The sequence below is a fragment of the Salmo trutta genome, chromosome 16 (assembly GCF_901001165.1).
Source record: "Salmo trutta chromosome 16, fSalTru1.1, whole genome shotgun sequence".
Lineage (NCBI taxonomy): Eukaryota > Metazoa > Chordata > Actinopteri > Salmoniformes > Salmonidae > Salmo > Salmo trutta.
The window spans coordinates 18,239,776-18,260,021 of NC_042972.1; the positions used below are offsets into that span (position 1 = coordinate 18,239,776).

At 43.5% G+C, this 20,246-nt stretch overlaps 1 protein-coding gene across 2 annotated transcripts in view; it reads right to left on the reverse strand.

The window, feature by feature from the left end:
* The window catches only part of rhobtb3 (Rho related BTB domain containing 3), a 46,841-nt gene that overhangs the window by 2,374 nt on the left and 24,221 nt on the right, over positions 1–20,246 (reverse strand). For both annotated transcript variants that reach the window (XM_029693260.1, XM_029693262.1), the window contains exons 3-10: positions 18,237–18,429; positions 14,006–14,163; positions 13,459–13,567; positions 11,835–12,239; positions 6,981–7,090; positions 6,126–6,231; positions 4,956–5,129; positions 3,626–3,792 (exon numbers count right to left, since the gene is read on the reverse strand). In XM_029693260.1, coding sequence (XP_029549120.1) covers positions 3,626–3,792; positions 4,956–5,129; positions 6,126–6,231; positions 6,981–7,090; positions 11,835–12,239; positions 13,459–13,567; positions 14,006–14,163; positions 18,237–18,429 — 1,422 coding nt within the window. The remainder of the gene's footprint in view (positions 1–3,625; positions 3,793–4,955; positions 5,130–6,125; positions 6,232–6,980; positions 7,091–11,834; positions 12,240–13,458; positions 13,568–14,005; positions 14,164–18,236; positions 18,430–20,246) is intronic.

The following is a 20,246-nucleotide window of genomic DNA, read 5'->3' on the forward strand; positions in this document are numbered from 1 at the left end:
ACCATGTTTACATACGCACAGTATTCTTGATGTATTCACAGTATTCTTGTAAGTAGCTCATATCCCGCTTCAGGTTTTATTTGGGATAAGCTGTGTTAACATGCACCTTTTGATATCCCACTCACGAGTATGCCTGTATCCATGAACTGAATATTCCAAATGTTTTAAATGGCTTAGTTTTGAAGTATGGACACTGACTGTAGGCTTAACCTCTCATATTTACTCCTGCAGAAGTATGCATTTCTTGCATTAAAAATGAACAAATGTTAATTTTGTCTCGAACAGGAGTGGATAAATAATTTCTTTCAGCATTTCATGAGAAAATGCAAATGTCCTGTAACTTGTTACATTTGACACTTATGCAAGCAGACAGTATTTCAACCATAAAATATGCACACCAGACCAACTGAAATCTTATCAGAAACGTGTTAAATCGTTTTCTCAGCTTTTCATTCTCTTAAAACCAGTCAAACTGACATTTTGCACAGAAATCTTTTCACTGTTTTTGAGTTATTGCGTTTTTCTCCCCGGTCCCTAAACGAAAGACAACTTTACCGATGTTACATCGATTTAATTCATTAGTAATCTAGTTACGACAATATTCTGTGGAGCACTACTTTATGGCAACAAGTTATAACAGAAGGGAAGATGCATGTATCTAACTATAGTTGACAAATAAATGGCCTACCAAATGTAATAAATTATAAACAGAAACAAGTAGCCAGTAGGCTATATGGTCCAATACGGACTATCAGCCAAATTAATTATTATGGTGGATCAAACTACTCAGATAAGTTACTTTAAGTTATTTGTTTCAAAATCAGATGAAAACATCAACACACAACATCCATGATATGCAAAAATGACTCCACAGACTGCAAAAAACAACAGTAAATGGGCTAAGATGTTTACATGCCATAGTATCAAGTCTAAAATCGGCATAGCCCAGGCTTCTCATAACCTTGATTTTAACAAAATGTAGGGATATGATGTTTATATGCATCAACTCAAAAACAGAATACTCGAGTATCCCGAATAACAATGGGTCATTGGTGCGCATGTAAATGTGGTAACTTGTCAGCTGTTTGAGGAAATATGTACTGTCACTACAAAGAGAGGGATATGGAGGAGGTAAGTCAGCTATGTTGTAGCTTTTAAAATAGAAACTACAAGGCAGAATACAACAATGACTTCCACATGGAAAATGTCATTTTCCAACCCTGTGAAATGTGCATGCATGCATATGCTCTCCTTGCCTCAAGCTTTTTTAACCAATGACCTGAAAGCTGGATAGGTGACAGCACAATGGTATAAACGCTTCACAGCTTAGGATACAAGTGGCTTTCACCAACCACATCCTCTCAGGTTTGTGGTAAGGATTGTAAAATAAAATAAAAAATACTAGCATTATTTAATAATTTCTCTCTTTATTGGCACAGAGTTAAACCTTGTTGAAACCTCAAGGGGTGCATCTCAATAGTCTGAAGTGTTTTGTCCTTGTCTCATCTCTCTGGAAAGCAATGTGGAGGATGCTGCTGGAGAAGTTTGTCAATGCAGATAAGGAACGGATACAAGCAGAGGAATATTATTCAGAACCATGGTCAGATAATGATAGACCCATGGTCTTTGTCAGGTTGTGAAGGAAAGGAGACCATTGAGGATTGTGGGAGCTAGCCCCATACACAGAAGAGAGAACACATACACACTCTCTTGCTGAATACCAAATCCTTCCCCTAGGACAGGGCTGTTCAATTCCGGTCCTGGAGGGCCAAAACATATCTAGTTTTCATGCCCTCCTTCAAACCAGGGACTGATTCAGACCTGGGGCTCCAGGTGAATACAATTAACTACCAGTTAAAAACATAAACCAGAAGTGATTTGGCCCACCAGGACCGGAATTTAACAGCCCTGCTCTAGGCCCTCCTGTATATCTGAATATGAGTTTATGGTTGTGAGAATCTTCACCGTATTGCTTCCACCGATCCAATGTTTCAGATATATAGGAGTGTGGAGAGGTTGAGGAGTAGGGGTCGATTTGGAATGGAGTCGGAAGTTCACATACACTTAGGTTGGAGTCATTAAAACTCGTTTTTCAACCACTCCACAAATTTCTTGGTAACAAACTATAGTTTTGGCAAGTCAGTTAGGACATCTACTTTGTGCATGACAAGTATTTTTCCCAACAATTGTTAAGACAGATTGTTTCACTTATAATTCACTGTATCACAATTCCAATGGGTCAGAAGTTTACATACACTAAGTTGACTGTGCCTTTTATACAGCTTGGAAAAATCCAGAAAATGATGTCAGGGTTTTAGAAGCTTCTGGTAGGCTAATTGACAATTTGAGTCAATTGGAGGTGTACCTGTGGATGTATTTCAAGGCCTACCTTCAAACTCAGGGGCTCTTTGCTTGACAAAAGAAAACAGCCAAGACCTCAGAAAAACATTGTAGACCTCCACATGTCTGGTTCATCCTTGGGAGCAATTTCCAAACGCCTGAAGGTACCACGTTCATCTGTACAAACACTAGTACACAAGTATAAACACCATGGGACCACGCAGCCGTCATACCGCTCAGGAAGGAGATTCGTACTTTGGTGCGAATAGTGCAAATCAATCCCAGAACAACAGCAAAGGATCGTGTGAAGATGCTGGAGGAAACCAGTACAAAAGTATCTATATCCACAGTAAAACAAGTCCTATATCGACATAACCTGAAAGGCCGCTCAGCAAAGAAGAAGCCACTGCTCCAAAACCGCCATAAAAACCCATGCACATGGGGACAAAGATTGTACTTTTTGGAGAAATGTCCTCTGGTCTGATGAAACAAAAATAGAACTGTTTGGCCATAATGATCATCATTATGTTTGGAGGGAAAAGGGGGAAGCTTGCAAGATAAAGAACACCATCCCAACCGTGAAGCACGGGGGTGGCAGCATCATGTTGTGGGGGTGCTTTGCTGCACTTCACAAAATAGATGGCATCATGAGGATGGAAAATTATGTGGATATATTGAAGCAACATCTCAAGACATCAGTCAGGAAGTTAAAGCTTGGCCGCAAATGGGTCTTCCAAATGGACAATGACCCCAATCATACTTCCAAAGTAGTGGCAAAATGGCTTAAGGACAAAAAAGTCAAGGTATTGGAGTGGCCATCACAAAGCCCTGACCTCAATCCTATAGAAAATGTGTGGGCAGAACTGAAAAAGTGTGTGCGAGCAAGGAGGCCTACAAACCTGACTCAGTTACACCAGCTCTGTCAGGAGGAATGGGCCAAAATTCACCCAACTTATTGTGGGAAGCTTGTGGAAGGCTACCTGAAACGTTTGACCCAAGTTAAACCATTTGAAGGCAATGCTACCAAATACTAATTGAGTGTATGTAAACTTCTGACCTGAGAATGTGATGAAAGAAATAAAAACTGAAATAAATCATTCTCTCTACTATTATTCTGACATTTCACATTCTTAAAATAAAGTGGTGATCCTAACTGACCTAAGATGGAATTTTTACTAGGATTAAATGTCAGGAATTGTGAAACTGAGTTTAAATGTATTTGGCTAAGGTATATGTAAACTTCCGATTTCAACTGTATATCTCTCACACACACACACGCACTAACCTTAGCCCTGCGGAGAAGGCGGATCACACTGATGCCGGTTGATGCCAGCTCTCGGCTAGGCATGCTCTGGAGGTAGGCGCATACACACACCTCACACAGGTGCTGCAGACGCTTCACCTGGTACATCTCTGCACAGACCAGCACAGCCATGGCCTGCAATACACTGGCTGGACACACACACACACACACACACACACACACACACACACACACACACACACACACACACACACACACACACACACACACACACACACACACACACACACACACACACACACACACAGTCAAACATACTGGAACCTCGTTGAGAAAATGATCATACTCATGCACAAATTTGATTGTAAATTGTGGTTGAAATGCACACTTGTGATTTATAACACACACACACACGCCGCTGTACTGTCATATCACATTAACCAGCTGGGAAACATATCAACCCCAAGATAACATCACAAACACACAAAATCCCTCCCCCTTCAAACAAATCGGCCTACAGTACTATCCATCATATCGTAGTGTCATGGTGTCCACTCCAATTGCTCTTGATCTTCCCCCAGCCTGTCAATCATTTTGGGGGAGCTGTCAGTCAAATCCCTCTGGGCCTTATGAGATACTGTTAGTTCCATCTGAGAGTGTAAATCCACCGCCATTCATTTTCCCAGCCTGTACTGAGCAGCACTGAGGACTTGGCATGTTCACTGACAGGTTGCAGATAGAAATACATCTTTATCTTAAGTTTAGGATTCTGTTCTCCTGGGTTTGTAAGCTTTTGCTCCAGCCCTGCTGAATCACACCTGCTTCTAGAGAATCCGCTGCTCATAATAATGACCTTAATTTGCTGAATCCAAGTGTTAGTTAAAGTAGGGTTTCCCAAACTTGGTCCCCTCCTAGGTGCGCGTTTAATTTTTTTGCCCTAATACTACACAGCTGATTCAAATAACCAACTCATCAAGCTTGAACCACTGAGTGAGAGCAAGGCTGCAGCAAAAGCCTGCATACTCCATAGCTGTCCAGGAGGAGGGTAAGCCACCCCTAGGCTGTGTGCGAAAACTTTTCTAGCCCTCAAATTCTTGCTTCATCCGTCCTTGTTTCCTCAATTACTCACACCCCCCTCATAGCACATTGGCGGAGAGGATCCACGGTCCCTCCCTCGAACCTCCTCTTCCAATGAACTTAGAGAGTGAGGCGAGGAATTGAGGAAACAAGGGCAGAGGAAGAAAGAATTTGACAGCTACCGGTAGTAGCGTTTTCAGACACAGCAGTCTAAAGTGGGTGGGCCCCAGCCTATAATGAGCCTGTTTTTGTTCCTGCACTGCAGTGGACCCACCAGGACAGCAGGTGTCAGTGTAAAGGTACTCCAGGAAGGAGAGGAAGGTGTCAGAGGAGACTCCGTGGATGGGCACCACCCGACTCCGTGCCTCCGCATACTTCCCGCTGAACATAGCCGCCATGACATCACAGCGGGCCACCAGGACCGCCCGGTGAGCCGGTAACACACTCCCTGAAACACAGTCTGTTTTTAAATGTAATCCTTATTTTGACCAACTTATTGAGAATCCATTCTCTTTTTATACAGTCTCCTTCACAGCAAGACCTCGGGGAGAAGTTGCTGGAGGAGAGGGGTTGAATGGTGGTTTTCGGTAACACATTGCTAATCGTTTCCCTGACAGACACCAGTTGTAAGAGGGAAGGTTTTCACAATACAACTGAGGATAATAGCTACAGCTATTGTCGGTTTCTTGTACTTTTCTGACAAGCTTCCACATTACAGCTTCACATCAGCCAATCATATCTACCGAATGATCTTCTCATACACAGTCTAGGTGCAAGGTGAATTTAATCTAAAACTGTCATAGTTATGAATTGATGCCTTTCAGGAATGGGTCATTTTAATTAACCCAGACCTTATGACCGCTATAAAGCATAGCATAATGGTTGTCTTGAAGTATTTTCCATCTAATGACAGGCATTGTTACACTCATGAAAGTGCTCTCTACAGTTGGATGCAGCGCAGGTGAAGCAAAGTGGACATTTTGAAGTGTCAGGAGCAGAAAAAAAAATTCATTTCATTATATGAGTTATTGTAGATGATTGCTAATGCACTTGGAGCCTGGCGTCACCATGCAATAGTTTCTCATTGTTAAAAAGAAAAATGTACAGTTGCTGCATCAAAGGCATTCAAAAAATGTACACACACATCTAACATATCAGGGGGTTTTTAACATTACTGAGTGTTTATACCCCAAAAAAGATACAATAATTGCACAAAAAGACATGAATTGTACATACATTTCTAAAGGACCTTCTAGCACTGTGGTTATTGTATAGCAAGTGTATGTCATACGAAACACCCTGAATTATGTTGACGGCATTTTCTCTATTCGATGCAATAATGAACTGGACTGACTCCCTGAGAGCCCCCAATGAAGGAATCAGCTAATCATGTTTAATAAAAAAAGGTGACCTGAATGTAATTGTCTGGGGTGTGTGAACTTGCCTTGCACCATAAAAATTACATCAGAATAGAGAGGAGAATTGAAGAGGTTGACCAGAGACTGAGGACCAAGCTGGGCGGCCCGGGCGTTGGGCGTGTCCCTGGGACCCTACAAACACACACACACACACACACACACACACACACACACACACACACACACACACACACACACACACACACACACACACACACACAGACGCGCACATGCACGCACACACAAACATGCACAGGAACACGTGTGCACACAAACACAAACCGACACACACACACAGCGTGGGTTAAGTCTGAGAATTCCGCCACTGTTGGTGTTTACAAGCATTAGTGCCATTTCATTCTGAGCTTCCACATCCAGCTCCCCCGTGGCATCAAAATAGCCTGTCTAACAGCCTGCCTCAGCAGCGGGTAACTCCACCGTCCCTGGCCTCACTGCCAAGACCGCCTCAATGGAGCTGGCGAATGCTGCATATCAAACTCATGGCTTCATTATGCTGCATTTTGTTATAACATCGCATGGATCATTGATTTTCAGCTGCTTAGTCAATTCCACTGATGGTTTGAAACCAAACATATGAAATGCTCCTTGATAAGAACTAGTGCAAAAGTGACACTTCATTTTTGATGGAATTGAAAAAGAATGAACTCAACCCTCATCACCAGATCTAATTATGACCCTGCATGTCACGTGTCTCCTGATGTTAAGTCCCACATCACATTCCCTTGGCTCAATCTGAGAGTTTACCCTATCCCAAATTAATCATTTAGTGCACTGCTTTTGACCAGAGCCACATATTGTGTTATATCGGGATTAGGGTGCGTGCGTGCGTGCATTTGTATCTGTTCAAGCCTCTGGGTCACCTTGTCTCTGCCCAGGAAGGAGCGGATGCGGTCCATGAGTTGAGCCACGGCCAGAGAGTTGTTAAGCTTCTCCCCCATGGCCTCCTGGAGGTGCTCCCACTCCCACGCCCCTGGATCACACCAGAACCACAGGCACACAAACACTCATAAATACCACAGAAACAGACTTATATATAAACATACTTATATATAACTTATATATAAACATACACACATAAGTTCGGAGTCACTTAGAAAATGTCCATTGTTTATTTAAAGAAAAGCACATTTTTTGTCCATTAAAATAACATCAAATTGATCAGAAATACAGTGTAGACATTGTTAATGTTGTAAATGACTATTGTAGCTGGAAACGGCAGATTTTCGTGGAATACCAACATAGGCGTACAGAGGCCCATTATCAGCAACAATCCCTCCTGTGTTTCAATGGAAAGTTGTGTTAGCTAATCCAAGTTTACCATTTTAAAAGGCTAATTGATCATTAGAAAACTATTTTGCAATTATGCTAGCACAGCTGAAAATTGTTGTTCTGATTAAAGAAGCAATAAAACTGGCCTTCTTTAGACTAGTTCATTATCTGGAGCATCATCATTTGTGGGTTCCATTACAGGCTCAAAATGGCCAGAAACAAACTGGCTCTAACCAGAATAGAAAGAGGAGTGGGAGGCCCCGGTGCACAACTGAGCAAGAGGACAAGTACATTAGCGTGTCTAGTTTGAGAAACAGACGCCTCACAAGTCCTCAACTGACAGCTTCATTAAATAGTACCCGCAAAACACCAGTCTCAACTTCAACAGTGAAGAGGCGACTCCGGGATGCTGGCCTTCTAGGCAGAGTTCCTCTGTCCAGTGTCTGTGTTCTTTTACCCATCTTAATCTTTTATTTTTATTGGCCAGTCTGAGATATGGCTTTTTCTTTGCAACTCTGCCTAGAAGGCCAGCATCCCGGAGTCGCCTCTTCACTGTTGACGTTGAGACTGGTGTTTTGCGGGTAGTTATTCCATTCCATTCTGTTTCTCAAACTAGACACTCTAATGTACTTGTCCTCTTGCTCAGTTGTGCACAAGGGCCTCCCACTCCTCTTTCTATTCTGTTTAGAGCCAGTTTGCGCTGTTCTGTGAAGAGAGTAGCACACAGCGTTGTACAAGATCTTCAGTTTCTTGGCAATTTCTCGCATGGAATAGCCATAACTTCTCAGAACAAGAATAGACTGACGAGTTTCAGAAGAAAGTTCTTTGTTCTGGCCATTTGGAGCCTGTAATGGAACCCACAAATGATGATGCTCCAGATACTCAACTAGTCTAAATAAGGACAGTTTTATTGCTTCTTAAAACAGATCAACAGTTTTCAGCTGTGCTAACGTAATTGCAAAAGGTTTTTCTAATGATCAATAAGCCACTTAAAATTATAAACTTGGATTAGCTAACACAACGTGCCATTGGAACACAGGAGTGATGGTAGCTGATAAATGGGCCTCTGTACGCCTATGTAGATATTCCATTAAAAATCTGCCGTTTCCAGCTACAATAGTCATTTACAACATTAACAATGTCTACACCGTATTTCTGATCAATTTGATGTTATTTTAATGGACAAAAAAATTGCTTTTCTTTCAAAAACAAGGACATTTCTAAGTGACCCCAAACTTTTGAACGGTAGTGTATATACCATAGAAACTCAATGATAATCATATATACCACAGAAATACTACAATACGGGCCTCCAGGGTGGCGCAGTGGTCTAAGGCACTGCATCGCAGTGCTAGCTGTGGCACCAGAGATTCTGGGTTTGAGCCCAGGCTCTGTCGCAACCGGCAGCGACCGGGAGGTCCATGGGGCGACGCACAGGTTAGTGAGGGTTTGGCCGGGCGCAGTGCACGCTGACACGGTCGCCAGGTGTACGGTGTTTCCTCCGACACATTGGTGCGGCTGGCTTCCGGGTTGGATGTGCATTGTGTCAAGGTTGTGTTTCGGAGGACGCATGGCTCTCGACCTTTGCCTCTCCCGAGTCCGTACGGGAGTTGCAGCGATGAGACAAGACTGTAACTACTACCAATTGGATACCACGAAATTGGGCAGAAAAAAGGGTTTAAAAAAAATATATATATATAATCATATCACAGAAACAGACTCAAATAAACCATATAGACGCTAATACCAGTATATGTATAGGCTACAACACAAACACAAGCACAAACACTGTATTGCTGAAGCGTTACAGATTCCGGCTAGAAATGTAAAGGTAATTTCCTATCACAGAGCCAAAGTCACTGTTGCTGAGAGAGTGCACTGCACACGCTGAGACATTTCCACTACTCACATTCACAACTGTTACACTGAGATGAATGGTCACAGACAGTTTTGAATCTTAATTCAGAGGCGTTTTTGGAAAACTTGACATCGCCACTGTTCTTTGAGTAAAATGTTCTGTGGAAATTATTAAAAGTAGTCCATAGGTCTATGGTTTGTTTAATTTTGCAATCAATGGTTTTTGTTAAGCATACTTTTGAATTCTCAGCATCATTCTGTTACTGTGGAATTGCCCAGACACGAATATCCCATGCTCTTCCTCCTCCCTCTCCCGCCACATACTCTCTCTCACAAGCACAACCACCTACACACACACTCACGCACACGCGCACACTGTCTCATTGTCCTGGAGTAACTGGTCTGCTACTCTGGAGCCTGGTGAAGCATACTGTAGTTAGTAAGACACTACGTTCTCTCTCTCCCACCATATCCCCACTTTCTCTCACACACAGGCGTGCATGTGAGCGACACAATCAATTCACAGAGATGCCATTTAGACAAATATATGTAGCTGCAGACACACACACACACACACCATATACTCAGCCAGTCACCCTTCCTCACATGTATGTAAAGGCATGAATCAGCCAGGTCCCAGTTTGCCAACTTGAGCACTACAGTAATCGCTTTCCATAATGAGTGAGAAAAACCACAGCCAACACACACACACAAAAACTTCTCCCTCAACATCAGCACGACAAAGAAGCTGATCGTGGACTACAGGAAATGGAGGGCTGAGGGTAGTGTGTACGGCCCAGTATATCACTGGGGCCGAGCTCCCTGTCACCCAGCACCTCTATACCAGGCAGTGTCAGAGGAAGGCCCTAACATTTTTAAAAGATTCCAGCCACCCAAGTCAAAGCCTGTTCTCTCTGCTACCGCACGGCAAGCGGTACCGGAGCGCAAAGTCTGGGATCAAAAGGCACCTGAACAGCTTCTACCCCAAAGCCATCAAACTGATGAACAATTAATTAAAATGGCTACTCAGACTTTCAGTTTTTCACTCCTATCTACAGGATCAAAAGTATGTGGACAGCTGCTGGAACATCTCATTACAAAATCATGGGCATTAATATGGATTGATCCTCCCTTTGCTGCTATAACAGCCTCCTCTCTTATGGGAAGGCTTTCCACTAGATGTTGGAACATTGCTGCGGGGACTTGTTTCCATTTAGCCACAAGGACATTAGTGAGGTTGGGCGATTAGACCTGGCTCACAGTCTGCGTTCCAATTCATCCCAAAGGTGTTCGATGGGGTCAAGGTCAGGACCTCGCTTTGTGCACAGGGGCATTGACATGCTGAAACAGGAAAGGGCCTTCCCCAAACTGTTGCCACAAAGTTGGAAGCACAGAATAATCTAGAATATCATTGTATGCTGTAGCGTTAAGATTTCCCTTCACTGAAACTAAGGGGCCTAGCCCGAACCATGAAAAACAGCCCCATACCATCATTCCTCCTCTACCAAACTTTACAGTTGGCATCCAGGCAGGTAGGGTTCTCCTGGCATCTGCCAAACCCAGATTTGTACGTTGGACTGCCAGACGGTGAAACGTGATTCATCACTTCAGAGAACGCGTGTTCAACGCTCCAGAGTGCAATGGCGGCAAGATTTACACCACTCCAGCAGATGCTTGGCATTGCGCATGGTGATCTTAGGCTTGTGTGCGGCTGCTCGGCCATGGAAACCCATTTCATGAAGCTCGAACAGGTCTTGTGCTGACGTTGCTGCCAGAGGAAGTTTGGAACTCGGTAGTGAGTGATGCAACTGAGGACAGACGATATTTACACGCTACGTGCTCCAGCATTCAGCCGTCCCATTCTGTGAGCTTGTTTGGCCTACCACTTCGTGGCTGAGCCGTTGTTGCTCCTAGACTTTTCCACTTCACAATAACAGCACTTACATTCTCTCTCTCCCACCATATCCCCACTTTCTCGACTGTCCAGTCGGAAAGGTGACGGTACTAAGTTGAAAGTTACTGAGCTCTTCAGTAAGGCCATTCTACTGACAGTGTTTGTCTATGGAGATTGCATGGCTGTGTGCTCACGTTTAAAATAGGCTGAAATTTTTGCAAAATCCACTAATTTGAAGAGGTGTCCACATACTTTTGTATATATAGTGTACATGTACATTGATTAAAGTACTATCACCTAACCTAAATGTACATATTACCTCAATCATTCACCCAACTACCTTGTACCCCAGTACAGTGACTCAGTACTAGTGCTCCTAGTATACAGCCTGTATAAGCCTCGTTATTGTTATTTTATTGTGTATTTTATTATTTTCTTTTTATCTATTTGATCATTGTATTTTTAACTGCATTGTAGGGAAAGTATACACTTGTTGTATTCGGCACGTGACAAATAAAATTAGATTAGAAACACACAGAATGGAGACTGCAGATAGTCGTAGCAATAGGTTTCATACAGCGATGGTAAATTATCCATTGTAAAAGAAGACAACATTATCTCACTTAGCTACAGCCTCGCTCTCTATCTCTGCTCCACGTGCTTATAGCGAACAGCACTTGAACCAGTAGTTTACCTCGGTAGAGGAACATGAGCGTCTCCCACAGGCACAGGCACAGCAGCGGGTCCTTTACCACCAGGCGTGATAGCTGTCCAGCCAGATGCCCATCAGGCCGTGACCCGTCCTCTTTGCCCAGACCCCCATCCCAGGTGGAGAGCAGTGATGGGGGTCCCCCATCTCCCCGGCCGTCCCCCCGGCAGGCGCAACGCGAGATGGGCCTCTCCCTGGCCTTGGGCCCCAGCAACAGCTGTCTGAAGTAGGGGCTGACAGCACAGAGGACGGCGGCATGCCCCCAGCCCAGCTCCTTCCCAGAGTCCCCAGCGTAGAAGGCTACATCGGCAAACTGGACGCCACGCTCCAGCAGCCACTGTAGGTCCTGAGAGAAGCTGGACTCCTCCACTCGGATGGGGGGAAGACGTGCTGGATGGATGGAGAGAGGGAGAGAGGGAGAGAAAGAGAGAGATTAGAGAGTTGGGCGAGGGGATGAGGGAAAATCAGAGTATTAGGTAGAAGGTAAACAGAGGCAGTGTTAAGGTAAATCAATGTCCTATTATAATCCTATTTATGCTTACTCCATGCTGCACCCCTGTGCACCTCATCACTTTTTTATTGCCACTCAGTTTTGGCCTGGTTTACAGGAAAGCTTCTCCAGGAATCAATGCACTTCATATTTAATGGATGTTGCACTACAGAGCGAGAGAGAGTTAAGTAGAGTTGGACGGGCCCCAGGCAAGCCAACCCACCCACCCACCTACTTTGGCAGTGCTGCTCTTCGCTGTCAATCACCAAGTCAAAGTTCATCAGACATAGTGGCTAAATGGCAAGGCTGCTATATTTAGTATGTTTACTGTAGCTTAGCCATGTGCTCTGTACATGAACACAGATAGGTGTAGTATTTGTACTACACATTCACAGGAATAAACAAACAAAGAATGAACACTATATGGTGAGGGGCTGACTAACAGATCATTTTAAACTTTGATAAAGCAGTGAAAGTTTGTTTTCTATATTGAGAAAAGGAAGCAAATGTGCACTCACAGTTTGCTACAACCAAAATGTGATAATCTACTGAAGCTTAAGATACAGCGACAAAGTTTCAACAATGTTTCAACCAACATGATCTGATCTTCGTCAGGTCACCTGTATAATGATGTATTATCACTAAGCTTCAGTCGAAGATCCCATTTGGGCAGGAAACTCCCCAATTATTTATTCAGCTCCTCTGGCATGTTTGGATATGCGCAATTACTCTCTTTTCATAATTCCTAATTAATCTCATGAGCTAAAAATAGTCCTGATATTCTCATCTCAGATCTCACAGACCTTGAATCCATGCAAAATAAATCCCCAAAAAGTAAGGTATCTATTAGATTGGTCCAGCTGTAGAAATGTTGTAATTTTACTATTCTGTGTCTACTATACATTTGGTTATAACACCCAACCGTGTAATTGATTGGTTAAAATGTAGTCACATACGGTTGGGTGATTATCAGAAGAAAGAATATATGTATAATTCAAAACATCTAGTAGCATGTGCAGGGAGAACAAAAACCCCGAGGAACACCACAAGTAAAGTTGTTATAAAATACACATAGAACTGATTTAAAGGTGCCCCTATTCTAGTATTACAGTCTCTCACCTGGTTGTTCCAGATGAGGGGGGCGGGGCTCATTCAGCTTGTTGCCACGCCTCTTTTCTGGACGGTCATTGGCCTTCTGCTTCAAACATTGAATCATGAAGTACTCCAGCTGAATACATACACAAACACACCCTAGTTAGCATAAACACCAAGATAAAATTGTGACATAATTAAAACATTTTATAATCACACAGCAGCCAGTCCCATTCTTATCTCCACTAGCACTATGGCCAATAACATAATACTCTGCCATCTACATCAGGGATGAGCAAATTCAGTCCTCTAGGGGCCGGAGTGGTGTGACACTGTTTCCCAACCCCTAGCAAACACGGCTAATTGCATTCTATACTGAAGATCATATGATTAGTTGATTAATGGAGTTAGCTGGGGCTGGGGCAAAGGTTTGACACCAATCAGGCCCCTGAGGCCTGGCATTGCATCCCTGCTCTACATCATCAATGATGAATGATAACATTGATCACACACCAGTCATAAATCACACCATCAAAGAATGATCACTTCATAACTGGCAGATGCCAACACTCACCACGCTGCCAAAGTAGCGGCTCACAAAGACATGGTTGAGGGAGGGAAGCTCCAGATAAGTGGCCCCCAGGTCCCTAGAGAGCTGCAGGCCCTCACTGTGGGGGACACAGCTGCTCCAGTCTGATGCACATAGGGGGCATGTGCAGGGGGGCCCCTCATCTAGACAGTGAGAGGACAGGAGAGGTGAGTGAGACAGGATGAAATGTAGTTCCTCTAAACATCCACCACAGGAGGCTGCTGAGGGGAGGACAGCTCATAATAATGGCCGGAACAAAGCGAATGGAATGACATCAAACACATGGAAACCATGTGTTAGATGTATTTGATACCATTCCACAAATTCCGCTCCAGCCATTACCACAAGCCCCTTCCTCCCCAATTAAGGTGCCACCAACTTCCTGTGATGTACACACACTCAGTGCACAAGTTCCAGCAGAAAATCTCACAATTATATTTTATCCATCATAGATATAAGCACATACTGACATTCAGATGGATTTACAATGCATGCATAGACATACCCTGCATATGCATACTGCAGCCTACATGCAGAGAGACAAAGTCAGAGAGCCAGAATATAAAGAAAAAATGACGCATCTATCAGAATCCTAAATGTGTACTCAGCAGTGTTCTAGAATATTGGACCGTTCATACTTTCCGAATTCTCAGCGTGGTGTAGCAATTTCTCCAACAGTCACCCCATTCAAATGAATAGAGGACACGTTCGCAGAGCCGCGTTGGTTGGGATGTTTGGGGAGGTGTGCGGTCGGGCGTTTGAGTCCCTTGCGGATGGTGGACTCAGAGCCACGCAGCTATGTCACAATGGGATGCTGGATTATCGCACCTCTGCGTCTGTGGACTCTGGATTACATTTAAGAGGGAAATGTAGGGAGAAGTAAAAAGACGTGGTGAAGGAGCCAGAGAGAGAGACAGAGCTGGGCGGTCTGCTCAGTGCCAAATGCAAGGAATAAATCACTCTGCTAATAAAACTGCAGGCATAGAGTGAAAGGTAGACAATGTCTGTTGTGCGTGCGTGCGTGCGTGTTGCAATGATTTTGCCCTAAATCCCCTAACCAAGGCAACAGGAAACAACTGGACACAGCTGTCATCCGCCACATTCATTTGGGGATAGTTTTAGCACAGACAATAAAGCAGCGACAAAACAATACAAAAACAGGGTGTCAGATCCACCACCATCCCACAAGCCCCCTCTCTCACCACCAAAGAGTTATCAAATACTTTTATCATCTTGCAATGAAGCTCTGGCATGATCTTAAAGCATCTCACCAAGCTAAATATAACCCATCATGAATGTGGTGTATTCGTTTACACCACTGAAATAAAAAAGATGGTGACACACAGAAGCATAGACATTAAAGTGGGCATGATGGTTAATACTTTGATAGTTTAACACCACTGACCTGGGTAATACCAGGTGTGACTGTACCACTCAAAGTGTGTGTGGGTGTGTGTGTCAGGGTTTGGACTTTGCCTACTTCTTTCATGCACCAGATTATGCTTGGATTGTTTGTTGTTTAAGCCATGAAGACACATTACTTAGATGCAAAAGCCTGGGGCCTGTTTGAGATTTAATCATAAAATGAGAATCATCCCCTTAACTGAAAAGACAAATCCACTCCTTCAGCCATTTCCTCTGCTCCTACAGTATGTAATGTAGCCATATTTTCAAAAGACACAAAATGCTATAGATGAGATTTTTGGCTGATATTAGTTTAGTTTCAGTTTATTGCATCGTAACAGGATTATGTCAGATGGCTTTAACGTGGTTGGAAGACATAACCTATTATGACTGGTGTGAGAGGTCTCATATCCAGTCAATGTCAGTGTTTCTAAAAGTTCTGTGAGGCAACCATTGACTGCAATGGATTGTAAGACTGCCGAGCAAAACTCCCCCCCCCCTACATTATACAAAATGTAATCTTTCTTTTTTTTACTTTTTTTTATTTCACCTTTATTTAACCAGGTAGGCAAGTTGAGAACAAGTTCTCGTTTACAATTACGACCTGGCCAAGATAAAGCAAAGCAGTTTGACACATACAACAACACAGAGTTACACATGGAGTAAAATAAACATACAGTCAATAATACAGTAGAAAAATAAGTCTATATACAATGTGAGCAAATGAGGTGAGATAAGAGAGGTAAAGGCAAAAAAGGCCATGGTGGCGAAGTACATACAATATAGCAAGTAAAACACTAGAATGGTAGATTTGTAGCGGAAGAAAGTGCAACGTAGAAATATAAATAATGGGGTGCAAAGGAGCAAAAATAAATAAATACAGTAGGGGAAGAGGTAGTTGTTTGGGCTAAATTATAGATGGGCTATGTACAGGTGCCGTGATCTGTGAGCTGCTCTGACAGCTGGTGCTTAAAGCTAGTGAGGGAGATAAGTGTTTCAAGTTTCAGAGATTTTTGTAGTTCGTTCCAGTCATTGGCAGCAGAGAACTGGAAGGAAAGGCGGCCGAAGAAGGAATTGGCTTTCGGGGTGACCAGAGAGATATACCTGCTGGAGCGCGTGCTACAGGTGGGTGCTGCTATGGTGACCAGTGAGCTGAGATAAGGGGGAACTTTACCTAGCAGGGTCTTGTAGATGACCTGGAGCCAGTGGGTTTGGCGACGAGTATGAAGCGAGGGCCAGCCAACGAGAGCGTACAGGCCGCAGTGGTGGGTAGCATATGAAGCTTTGGTGACAAAACAGATGGCAATGTGCTGCATTTAGCTGTGGTTTTGGTTTTTGTGACATTATATGCTAGCTTGAAAAATGGGTGTCTGATTATTTCTGGCTGGGTACTCTGCTGACATAATCTAATGTTTTGTTTTCGTTGTAAAGCCTTTTTGAAATCGGACAGTGTGGTTAGATAAAGGAGAGTCTTGTCTTTAAAATGGTGTAAAATAGTTATATGTTTGAAAAATGGAAGTTTTCGGATTTTCGAGGAGTTTGTATTTCGCGCCACGCCCTATCATTGGATATTGGAGTGGTGTTCCGCTAGCGGAACATCTAGATGTAAGAGGATAAGCTACAGCCAACTAGCACTGCAGTGCATAAAATGTGGTGAGTAGTTGACTCAAAGGGAGAGAAAGAAAATAGTGGAACAGTTAAACAAATTAATTTATTCCTAAATGAAGGAGAAGCAAGAGGGAAATAGAGAGAGAGAGAGAGAGAGAGAGAGTCATTTTTTTCAGTTTCACTTACTTAACTAGCTAATGCAGCTAGCTAGTTTAGCCTACAAAAACACCCTGCTCAAACAGAGGGATGCTATGTTAGCTAGCTGGCTATGACTATCCAACACAACACTGGAACTGTTCCAAGTCAAGGTAAGCTTTTGGTTTAAATAATTTATTGCCACCGGGGCCTGCCGGTGTAACTGCTTACTGACTGTACACTGTAACGTTACTGCATGATTGTTGCGAGTTCACGAACGCGTTAGTTCTATTAGCCTAGCTGACTATGACGTTACTTTAGCTAATATGGTGACAACGATGTAGGCTGTGTGTAGCGGTTTAGCTTGGAAAGGTTTTTTCGCCTGGTCCCATAAAGCTGATGTGTTGTGCATTGAAGTCCACAGGCGATGGGAAGATGTGAAAGGAGGAGAGTGTATAATGTAGACGCAAGAAGGAATACAACGTGGCTGCTATGAAACTGAACTGTGTGTGCGTGTGATCAGGGGTGTATTCATTCCGCCAATTCTGTTGAAAAACGTTTCTTCAACAGAAGCAAACGGCACAAAACGGGGATAAACATACCTGAATTTGTCCAATAGAAACTCTTGTTTGCAACTGTTGGGCTAATGATTACACCCTAGATCAGATAGATGCAGGCAAGAGTGTGCAAGGCGGTATTGAATGTCACTGTCTGTCCATGTGTCACTGTTTGTCACCTCAAATGTGCCTCTCAACCTGTGTGCAACTACGTTGTAAACTTTCATTCATAGACTAGGTTGTAGCAACCTCATGATGGATATAGGGAAAATTTGTTGTAGTGTAGTAGCCTAAACCTATCGCTGTTACATTTAACTGGGTGAATGGAATATGAATGACAGTCATCCAATATGCTGTAATAGAAATAAGGCCATGCTCATAAAAAAATATATAGTCCTCCCTCATCTGAAACGGCACTGACCGTCACTGGCACACGGCAATACAAAATACAGCACAAGAACACAACAGGACAAAATGGTGTTGTGGTCGAGGATAGACCAATGTTATCTCACCGTTTAGGCGGGCGCCCACAGCAACCAGAATAACAGGCATGCCCCAGTGGTGTAGGAGGGGGCGAAGTCTAGGGGCGTATCCATTGCGCACTTGCTGGAAGGCCAGCTTGTCGTTGACCGAGTACTTGATAACCAGGATGTCAGCCTGTTCTAGAACGCTCCGCACGCCGGCCCAGTCACTGTCCAACAGATCCTGTCCACACACACACCAATCTCATTAGTAATGCATGAACATTATAGGGGCCATTTCCCGGACCCAGATTAAACCTCATCCTGGACTAAAAAGAAATGCAAATTGAGACTCGCAATCAGTCTCCATCAGACCTGGGTTCAAATATTATTGGAAATAATTTCAGTTTCCTTAGTTGTGCTTGATTCAGCTTGCCTGTCTTAAAGGAACCAATAGAGTGGCCTCAAAAAGTTATACCCCACCCATCTGATACTCCAGGCAGGCTAAAACCAGCCAGATTTCAAATAGAATTTGAACCCAGGTCTGGCCTCAACCAAGCAGGCCCCAAAGGTTTTATACCGGAAAAAGATTGAAAATAGTAACAGTAGCTGTGGTATGCTTAATTACATGCTATCTCATCTACGCCCTCAGAGAAGAAGCGGTTAGATTTGTTCAGCTGCCCTTGCTAAAAACGGTTTTGGAATTCAAAATGCGGTTACATCTCAAGAGCACGCGTCACAATCAAGCCAGCTGGGTAACAAACATCAACAGTGGCTGGAAGAGTGACTCACTAACTCCTTTATGATGACAATGGTCTTATGACAAAACAAAGGCCTTTCTTCCCTGCCTGCTTATTGGACTGGCTTGGCTTGGCCCCTGATAACCTCCGTCTGTCTCCACTAATCAAATCTATCCTGAAAGGGAAAAGATTAGCCACCGTTGTGGAGAAGACAAAGCTCTGCCTATTTCCAGCCATTCTACACATTTTGTCATGGGGTGCAGAGAAAATGTTGCTGTTTTAAAACGTATTTTCTTCTATACATTTTACCATGTCTAATGTGTACTCATGATATTTGAGTGACTTGAACATTACTACAAAATCTATGGGCTAAAAAACCTAGCTACCACACGTAGCTTACAATGCCTAGTTGATCTGGACATTTGACAAGTTATAAATAGCTCTCTAAGGTGCTTCATTCTATAGCTAGAGGACTCCTGATATCTCTAGGATACATCTCCAGGAGTGATAAATATATTTTTTGTCTTTATCTGTTGTTGTTTAGTACTGTCTTTTTGTTTGCAAGGGCCATCTACTTTAAGTGCTGCCTGACTTCACAGTAGTCTACTTGGTGTGTGAACTGCTGACCGCTCATAACAATCAACCAGGAATAAGGTACAGGGCACTTTGTGACTTGTTTTGGTAATCAGTTGCTGTATTGGAGGGGGAGTGGTTTCTCCTCTCCTAGGCAATCATCAATTAATACTGGGAGCTTTGCTCTTCACCTAAAGTAGGCAATTAGCAATTAGTGTTAGTACTTCAGTCTCCCCTGGTTGCTCAGCAGCAGCTGTAAGTGGCGGTCTCATCGGAAAAACTAAGACCGTCGGGAAAACAAAGACCGCTCTGTGAAGTTATTTGAGGAAGGAAAGAGCGGAAGGCTCCACACCACTATCTCACTTATCTTGCCTAGTACCTAGTTACACTACATGACCAAAAGTATGTGGACACCTGCTCGTCGAACATCTCATTCCAAAATCATGGGCATTAATATGGATTTGGTCCCCCCTTTGCTGCTATAACAGCCTCAACTCTTCTGGGAAGGCTTTCCACTAGATGTTGCAACATTTCTGTGGGGACTTGCTTCCATTCAGCCACAAGAGCATTAGTGAGGTTGGGCACTGATGTTGGGCGATTAGGCCTGGCTCGCAGTCGCCGTTCCAATTCATCCCAAAGGTGTTTGATCGGGTTGAGGTCAGGGCTCTGTGCAGGCCAGTCAAGTTCTTCCACATCCATCACAACAGACCATTTCTGTATGGACCTCGCTTTGTGCACAGGGGCATTG